Consider the following 9,521-nt stretch of genomic DNA (forward strand, 5'->3'; position numbering starts at 1 on the left):
CCCACCCCCCCTTTTTTTCCTTTCAGCGCTATTTAGCTAAGATCACTATATCTTTGCCAACATGTGCTATAAACATTACATTTTTGAAAATCAGGGAGACTATCTGCCAAAGCTCGGCCTCGGAGTCCTGACTCACAGCCAACCTCAATGGAAAATCTCCCACTGAAGTCGGGGAACTCACTACTCCACCGGAGAGGATAACTGGATCTGCTTAAGAAATGATAAATCTCTTAAAAGAAAGGATATGAACATCTGAGGCTTTCCCAGCCCTCTCAAACGCATCAAGCCTTGACATCCAAGGCAGTGACAGCACTTGCAGTCACTTCCAAACTACTTACAAGCAAACAGTAATATTTAATCTTAATATTACATTAATTATTTTAAGAGTTTAACATTAAGATTCTGAATACTTAGTATTTTAAATGTACTAACAATCATACTCATACCGGCATTGCAAAGATCACTCACTCCATTTGCAAATGTAAGTCGGGCAGATGAGCAACCTAATAATATCACTTAAAATATCTGTGACGGAGCTAAAAATAAAATAGCAATTTATTTCTATTGTCACTTCGGAGCTTTGACTTCCAAGGAGCATAGCGACACTCCAGCTTTTTCAGATTTTTCTGAAGGGCAAAGCTAGAATATCTGCCTCGAAAAGCAGATTTATCCAGAAGCTCATTTCAAACCCGGGCCAAGGGCCAAAGAGAAGCTCAGAATTAAGCCAACGTTACACAGAGACACCCAGGAGTAAGTCTGTCCTCTGTCTTTGCTACGCTTCCCCAGGAGGCCAGGGAGCAGAGAAGCCACCGAGATGGCTGGGGATGGTGTGCTGAGACGACGGCAGCCCGGCATTCCCCGTGCTCCTGGCAAGGCGAGCCAGCACATGCCTCCCTCCGTGCCACTCCTCTGCCAGGCAAAGCGAGGATCGGCCACCGTCACACCAGCACTCGCCCCGTGGCAAGCAACCCAAAGAAGGCACACCTACCACCTCCACCAGAACAGGCAAAGCCATCGCCTTCCTCTGACACATCTCTGTCTTTTGCAACCTCAATATGATTAAAGCCTGGATCCATTTGTCTGAAGGACCAGCACCCATGCGTGTTTGCTTCATTGGAGCCAAGTCATAGAATGGTTTGGGTTGGAAGGGACCTTGAAGATCATCCAGTGCCACCCCCTGCCCTGGGCAGGGACACCTCCCCCCAGCCCAGGTTGCTCCAAGCCCCGTCCAAACTGGCCTTGACCACCTCCAGGGATGGGGCAGCCACAGCTTCTCAGGGCAACCTGCCCCAGGGGCTCACCATGTTCAGAGTCAAAAACTTCCTCCTCATGTCTAATCTCAATCTGTCCTCTTCCAGTTTGAAGCCATTCCCCCTCATCCTATCACTCCATGCCCTTGTAAAAAGTCCCCCCCCAGCTCTCCTGTAGCCCCTTTAGGCACTGGAAGGGGCTCTGAGCTCTCCCCTTTTTCACCTTCTCTTCTCCAGGCTGAACCCCCCCAACTCTCCCAGCCTGTCCTCCCAGCAGAGGGGCTCCAGCCCTCCCAGCATCTCCGGGGCCTCCTATGGTACCGGTCCAAGAGGTCCGTGTCTCTCCTATGTTGGGGGCACCAGAGCTGGAATAATTACCATTTAACAGTTACTTGTGCCCCTCTTCCCATCTCCTACTGGCTGATCTGTTGGCACGCACTGCTTTGGATTTTGGTGAGGTCCACTTGCTCCCCACTGGGGAATGAACGGTTCCAAGACAGCAGCTGCTCACGGGCAGATGAAGGGCCGCTCCGTTGGGTCAGCCAGACAGCATGCATCCATCCTGAGTGAAGGAGCTCAGCGCCCAGCAGACATCTCTGGGACAAAACTAGTCAGGAAACATCCCTCTTCATAACAAATTGTTGGTTTATATTTACTTGCAACGCAGTCTCTCTCCCTGTTTATGAAGGAAACAGTGCCAGATCACAGAATGCCAAAATCAAGTTAAATTTCAAGTTGTTGTTTTAAATAGCATCTAATTTGTAGTGACAACAGCAGTTTAATTGCTAGCCAGGTTCCACATGATTCATTAACGTTTATCTAAAAATCTCTGCAGCACCCCCATGAGGATGCTCACAAACTTTTAAGTGCAATCCACAGAGAGGTCATGAGTCAATCCAGACCAGTCACCAAAAGTTTCTTCAATAGTTTTAGGCAATTCCCCTTCACACTCCCTCAACGCAACAGTCTCCAAAAAGCATTAGTAAAGATATCCAACTTCTCCTACAAGGTAGGAAAACTTTACGCCCATGCGTATTTGCTAAAGTCTTCAGAAATGCTATTTTTGACCTGCTGACCAAACTGACTTCGGGTGTGAGCACATACAGCTCCCGAGGGATGCAGTCCCCGATGGAGAAACTAAGCCTAGCTTCGAGGAGATCAGACCTCGAGGAGGATAGGAAGCGGGTTCCAGCTTTAAGAGAAAGGATTCTTACAAAAGGAGTAGCTAGCACCTCACAAGCACCACAGCTGCTCACTCCTGGCTGGTTAAGTCCCAAGAAACAGGGCAGTTCACTGGGGGAAGCCCCTAGGACCACCAAGACCTCGCTGAGTTTGGTGGCTGAGAAAGACAAATTAACCAAAAGGCTACACAGTACCTACGGAGAGCCGGAGATTGATTAGTGTTCCTGACCAGATGACAGGTACCTTGGGAAAAGCCAGCGATGCCCAAGGCATGGTGGTTAGAAGACTACCTGCAGCTAGATAAGGAAAACCATAGAAGACCACTGCTATATGCAAGAGGGCTAGGGAAGTCCAAAACCTCACTCCAGAACGCATCTCAACCTCGCAAATACTGCCTTGTTGGAAGAGTTCAATATATGCACTGCTACCTTCTTTTCACATAGAGTTGAAGGGTTCCCCTAAGGCTGATTTTGAAGGTAAGAACCCAATACCTCTTCTGAACAGCACAGGAATTGCCACTGATCAAATTCAATCATGGTACCTCATTGTGGACCACGTTCCAGAAACCGAGACACCAGAATCACTGGACCTGTCTTAAAAGACTGAAACCTTACTGTCAGCAACACCTTCACCACAACGGAGAATTTCCTCTTGCGTTTGCAGAGAGTAGAATAAACTGAAGGGATCAATTCACAAGCAGAAAAGGGGAAAAACGAGCAATTTGTCCCCATCCTCAGTGGCTCAGAGCTGCCTGACTAGGAGCTATGAAGCCCATCTCCTGTTGAGCTCCCGCCTCTTGCCCGTGCCGTGGGATCACAGCTCCTGCCTCAGCTCCCCTTGGCCTTCCAATGGAGATGTGCCCAAGTTCCCCAGAACTTCTGTTCCCACACAAACGCTGTGCTGAGGCTGAAGCCATGCTGACAAGCAGCCAGGCAGCAGGATGCTCCCGAGACACCTGGAAGATACACAAATGCCCTCAGGTGCTGAAGAGGAGCTCCTGCACAGTAGGAGATGAGATGGTGCAGGAACCCAATACATCACAGACCTACCCTGTGAGCATTCCAAATCTTTGAATATGTCACTAGGCCAAAAATTTAATGAAAAGGCAGAGGTTACATCAAAAATCAGATCCTTAAAGGCTGTGAAAAATCTCAGCCGTATTTTGCCGACAGTCTACAACAGAAGTCCTTGGGTTTTAAGATACTTTCCTGTGTCCTTTCACAGGACTGCAGCCTGAAAAGTACGTGTGATGGCAGCACTACGGTAAGAACTCTTAGATTCATAAAAAGTATTTTTCCCACTTCATCAACTTTTAAACACTAAAGGAAGATTCTCCTTGAAAGACAAGTCCTCAGGATCCGCAGAACGTAATAATCTCTGGTTTCAGTACTAAAATTTAAAAACAGCTATTATATCAAGTCAGTATATGAATAAAATTCCATATGAAAACATTTAAAGTACATTAGATTTTTTTGGTCAAGATGAAAGACTGAAAAAAACTCAAGCAATCTATTCTAATTGGGTTCCCATGGTAACTGTACAATTGGGTTTTTCAGTATAACATCCCAAAGGCCCAATGCACACTTGTAAAATATACTTCAAACAGCCTGAATTGTTTTTACATTACAGCACTCCCAGGAAGATCAATTACTATACATCCCCACCCTAACTATTAGTGGCAGGAGATGTTAACACTATTGGCCATATTAACATAAGTCATGTAAAAACCACCACATATCACCATCATTATATAAAACTAATTACACACTTCAGATTCATCACACATGTTCCGAGTAATAAACCAATTCTAGTCTTGTCACAAGATCATGTTTACTGAATGTTAGAAATCAACCCCAAATATATGCCAAACCATTTTGCTTCTCATATTGATTTCAAGGATAAACAGAATCAATCATTAATAATTACATTATAAGATGACCCATAGGGTTAATCATATTCTTAGAAACTCTCGCTATGGAATCAAATATAGCTGCGCAAAAAGAATTGAAAAGCATTCAAATCCACACCACGCATATCACCTGGCATAAAACAAGGTGCACTCACTAACATGCAACTCGTGTCATTGGCGAAAAAAAAAGTACTACTGTTCTACTAAAAAAAAAAAAACAACATTAAAAGTATGTCTCAGATTAAGCACTTTGCCTTGGTGGGCCTCAGTTCCACCTTCCGAAGGCACAACACCGGCTGCAGACCCAGCCCATCCTTCCAGACCAGCCTGCCAGCCAACCCCGCAAGCCTCAAAGCTCGCAGGAGATTACGACCCATGCCCAACAAGCAGGATTCAAAACTGACTAATTCATTTATATAAAAAAAAAAAACAAAAACAAAACCAACCTGTGGCCAGTTTGAATAAAGTCAATCTCATTTCTCAAACAACCGACCAGAAATCTTGGTATTTCACAGACTGAAGTCAGCAAATAACCAGAGGTATTTCTGACATCCACAGGAGACTGTGCAAGGGGTTCCCCTTTTCTCCCCACTGTGTTATATCCGATCATCCTAAACTTCAACGGAGCCAGATGAAGGGAGAATGAAGTTGGGCAAGTTGTTTCTCCAGGACACTGCTGACAATCTAAAAACATACTGTCAACCAGCCCACTGCTGCCAAACAAATTTGTGCATTTCGTGTGTATTTTGAGATGCTGTACCTTCTGGTTTGTGTTTTTTATATATGAAACAGAAATTAATCTTTTAACAGGTCCTTAAGTATACTTTAGGTGTTTATTTAAAACTTTCACTGATTAACAGACATTCTGCATACTTGAATAGACAATCAAAGATGATGTTATTGTTTGCATCGTACTGACTGATCTAAAGCAGTCAGATAATCATCATTCAGTAATATTTCAGTTATGTAGCAGCAACACTTACAAGACAGCACTAATCTGCTACTGCAGAGTTACCTGGAGGGAGTTCAGTTTGCACTTGGAGCATGTAGATGGAATGATTCAGAAAAAGCAAATCTGACTTCAGTGGGCTACGCTGCCAATATATACTACTCTACTAAAACACCAATTTCACTCATCTGATCATAACGCACTAAAAAGTGGCACGTGAATAATAATTAAAACCTGAAAATACACCCATCAGGTAAGACTAAAAGCCCATCTCTTCAGTATTCCATCTTCAACAGCACCAACAGCCACTGAGTCCTATAAAACAAGGCCGAGCATTTAGTGATTTTTACTAGAATACCGCCATGCCCCCCCAAAAGAGGGAGTCAAACTTCCCAAGTCAGAAGTGAGATTTCCGAAGGTAAAATAAAAGCCAGTTTCTGAGCCCAAACCCAGCATCCCCAGCTGCCTATTCCAAGACCCACAGCTCAGCTACACGCTGGGTAGCGAACATACAGCACGACCGGAGCCGATGCTTGCTGCTTCCCCGGATGCCGTCAGCTCCCGCTTTGAGAGAGACAGGATTATTCTCTCATTCCCTTTGGCCAAGCTGCTCAAGGCTACAAGCCCTCTATCAGTATTGTTATTTTTACTGTTATTTCACTTGGAAAGCAGAGGGGGAGTCAGAACCTTTGTATCCATGAACTCCCCTCTTCCTCCTTGAGATTAAAAGGTGACTTGTTCAGGTGTAAGTGTTTTTAATCACCTTCAGAACCTCCACTGGGGAGAATTTCAGCTGCATGTCCAAGTGACTTGAAAAGATACCTGAAGTGATTTATAGTATTTCATTTGGTACAATATAAATCAAAATAGGTAGCATAGTCCTGACAGATAAACCACTTGAAGGAGGATTAGCAAAAAGCACCAAAACAGTGACATATTTCCAATGAAAAATTTTCACAATTACTCAACTTCCATAAAACGCCAAAGCCACCCAAGCTTTATTGACATACAAATACATTTGACTTTTCAAACAGTCATCTGGACCACACAAGTAGATCATCAGTTTTAAAACTGCATTTTGTATTTCTGGAGACTACTTCAGTACAGGTTTGGTCTGGTTTTATAGTTTGGTTGTTCCTCCAGCTGTATGTTTAATGTAATGGTGGCCCAAACGCACCTGTGCTGGGTGATAACGTTAGTCTTACAGCAGACAAAATTTAACACAGGATTTTTTCTTTCCTCGCATCAGGAAGGTTTTGCTCATTATACCTCCAGATAAATTAGCACAACCAAAGCCCTTGCCAGCACGGATTTGCAGAACGGCAACCTTCACAGCTACCAGCAGGGGTAAGAAACTCAACAACTAGAAGTCTGCAGCAAGGACAGCAAACCTGGCCTTTCGCTTTTTAATTACAGCATAAATGGAAGTTCAAGTTTGCAAAAACAGCCAACAGACATGCTGAAACCTGTCACTACCTAAAAGATTTCAAGCCTCCTGAAATTAAAATTTTGTCCTACCTTTTCCCATTAGTTACATGCTCTTCACCAGTGCGGATACCTTATGAACACTCGGTAAACTAGAGAATTGCACAATCCGTCAATAAAGTAAGCGTATTTTGAACTACTGTCCATATGACTCAATTTGTCAGTAAAAACTGCCACCAGCGCTGTGCTTGCAGAAAAATGTCCATAAATGCATTATTGCGACTGGCAGATCGATGTCCATAATAAAAACAAATAGATTTAACAAGCGCTTGCTTTTACGAGTTATGCGATTGGTGGGATGTGCATTCAGCTTCACCCGACAACTTCTGGGAACGGGCAACGCAGACCGGGTTCGGCACTTGCTGACTTCACTCGTGTTACAAACAGGAAATAATTCTAACACAGGAAATCTTTAAAAGCGTTAGACGGAACGCTAACGCCTTCAGGATGTATTTAGAAGTTTCACACATTCGGAATCTAACTTATTGTTCTGTGAAATATAAAATGAGAGATGTTCACAACTATCACAAGCAGTGAGGCTTTTTTTTTTGCCTCGTCTTTGCAGAAAATAAGTTTAATTTAGGTCAGCCCCATCCCAGGCAGAATGGCTCACTAGTCTTGAGGCTGATGTTAAACACCGCAGCAAATCAGAACGTACAATTTGTTCCCACAAAGCTCTTCTAGCACCAACACCAGAATGACCAGCACTGATGAAACCACCTGTCAGTTACCACGAGTGAGGATGTCACCCTTGGTACCAGAGGTGGAAGACAGGGCTCACAGGGAAATTATGCACTGGTTAGAGCACGAGCAGGTAGAGCAGCCAGGATACCAAGGTTTAGTTCATAAACATCAGCTGTTCTCGCTCCTCCAAAACCCTAATTGCACGGGAAAAGAACACTACAAAAACAGTCATCCATGTCTTTGACATGTTCTCCTCTGGCTTTTTGCAGAACTGTTTCTTCTAACAGTTTCCCGTCATCAAAGTCAGTTTAAACAGAATTTCTCTGGTGCAGCCTTGCCATCTTATCCACACTTCCCGTAACAAACTTAATACTTTTTCTGCACAAGCCCTTAAATTAGTCATTCAAGGAAACCCCGATAACCTTCCCAAAGGGCATGAGCTTCCCCTTCAGGCTACTATCCCTTTAGTGATGCCATTAACTGATTCTCTACATACGTTAAGCATTAAACAGTGGTGACAAGTTAATTACAGAGTTATCAAGAGATAAAGTAGTCACGGTAACACAAGTTGCAATATAACTACAACAGTTTCCTATAGAGCTTCTGTTCAGTTGCTGGTGTAATTGGTGTAATTAACTTGTCATGGATCAGAATGCAGATAGGAATTGCTAAAGCCACCTTGCAAGCTCACATGGCTATATCTTTTTTCCTCTGAAGCTTTAGGCTTTCGGTAGAATTGTCCAGATTTGGAATGCTTCTGTTTGAAAACAAAGCAAACAAGTTTTTACTTGGAAAAATTATGTCACAGACTGACATTCACAACAAAACAAATAAGCAACTTGGCAAATTTCGCATAACTGGATGTTTTTAGACAGAAGTACCCTGCATTACAGAGGTGGTTTTTTTGCCCCAGAGGCAATAAGCTTCACAGACATCGTAGCAGTCAAACACACACTAAAGAACTTAAAAGACAAACCAAGCCAGAGAGAGGAGGGGGACCTGTTCAAGAGGGCAAAAGCCACAACCCAAAATTAAGACTTGAAGAAATAACTTGTGTTTAAAACAAGATGTTCTGTGGCATCTACGATTCTTTCCTGAGGCAACAAGCACTAGCCTAAAAACCAGAGCCAGGTTGTCCCACATTTGCTAACCCTTCAGGTCTTGACACAAGAGGCAGACATAAAAGCACGTTGGCTCTGCTCGCTTCTTCCTGCGGAGACCATACAGAAACCTTTACAAAGGGGTGCCCTCGTGCAGGTGCGGGAACAGAGCTGCTGGGGGAGACTTTCAGCTCACCAGACCTTCTGCGGACTTCCACACCACAGGGCAGGGAGGCATCGTAATGCGACAGGAGATCCCCTATCATGGCTCCACTTAAGCGGCATTTCCATGCAAGCGAGGGAGACCAAAGGCCAGAGACATTTCAGGGAGGGAGAGCTCCTACACCGCCAGTTTCGGTCCCCTGTGCATTAGGGAGACAGGCAGGGCTTAGAGGCCAAAACCTCCATCAGGTTCACAAGGGAACCCTGTCATCCAAACAGACCCCTCCACAAGATAACCCTTGTCTTCTGTGCAGGGGGAGCAGAAGCCTGGACTCAAGAGTTGTGCTGTGACAGTTATTTCTAAACTAAATGTTATGCCCCAGTTTATAAAATGGACAGCTTTCCTATTTGAAACAGTGTAGAGACTGCATCTTACCATTTAATTAGAGCGCCACTTCACAAAAATCAGATACAACTCAGTAACAGGTTTATTTGGGAGTCAGGGGCAAGAAAAATAAACCATTCTTTACATTTACTGTGTTTTAAAACCTGCATGCAGTTACAATATCATACTTACTTTACAAACAGTTGCAGAGCTCAGCTTTTATGTCAACAACAAAAGGACATTTTTATGCTGATATCCATTCAGCACTCATTACTTTAATGCTGTTTCACACTAATCTGACCCGAGCACAGGCGGCTGCCAGGAGGCAGGGTGCTGCCAACCCGTTTGCCCCTCTCACTGCTTCGTCAGTGGCCCGAGAGAAACCAGAATGCTGTCAGGAGAGCCTGGGCTGCCA

General features: G+C 44.2%; 1 protein-coding gene across 1 annotated transcript in view; it reads right to left on the reverse strand.

Moving 5' to 3' along the window:
• Positions 1-855, reverse strand: part of MGMT (O-6-methylguanine-DNA methyltransferase) — a 191,640-nt gene extending 190,785 nt beyond the window's left edge. The window contains exon 1 of the mRNA XM_009892745.1: positions 735-855. Coding sequence (XP_009891047.1) covers positions 735-855 — 121 coding nt within the window. The remainder of the gene's footprint in view (positions 1-734) is intronic.
• Positions 856-9,521: the final 8,666 nt, after the last annotated feature.

The sequence above is a fragment of the Charadrius vociferus genome, unplaced genomic scaffold (genome assembly GCF_000708025.1).
Source record: "Charadrius vociferus isolate BGI_N301 unplaced genomic scaffold, ASM70802v2 scaffold38, whole genome shotgun sequence".
Classification (NCBI taxonomy): Eukaryota; Metazoa; Chordata; class Aves; order Charadriiformes; family Charadriidae; genus Charadrius; species Charadrius vociferus.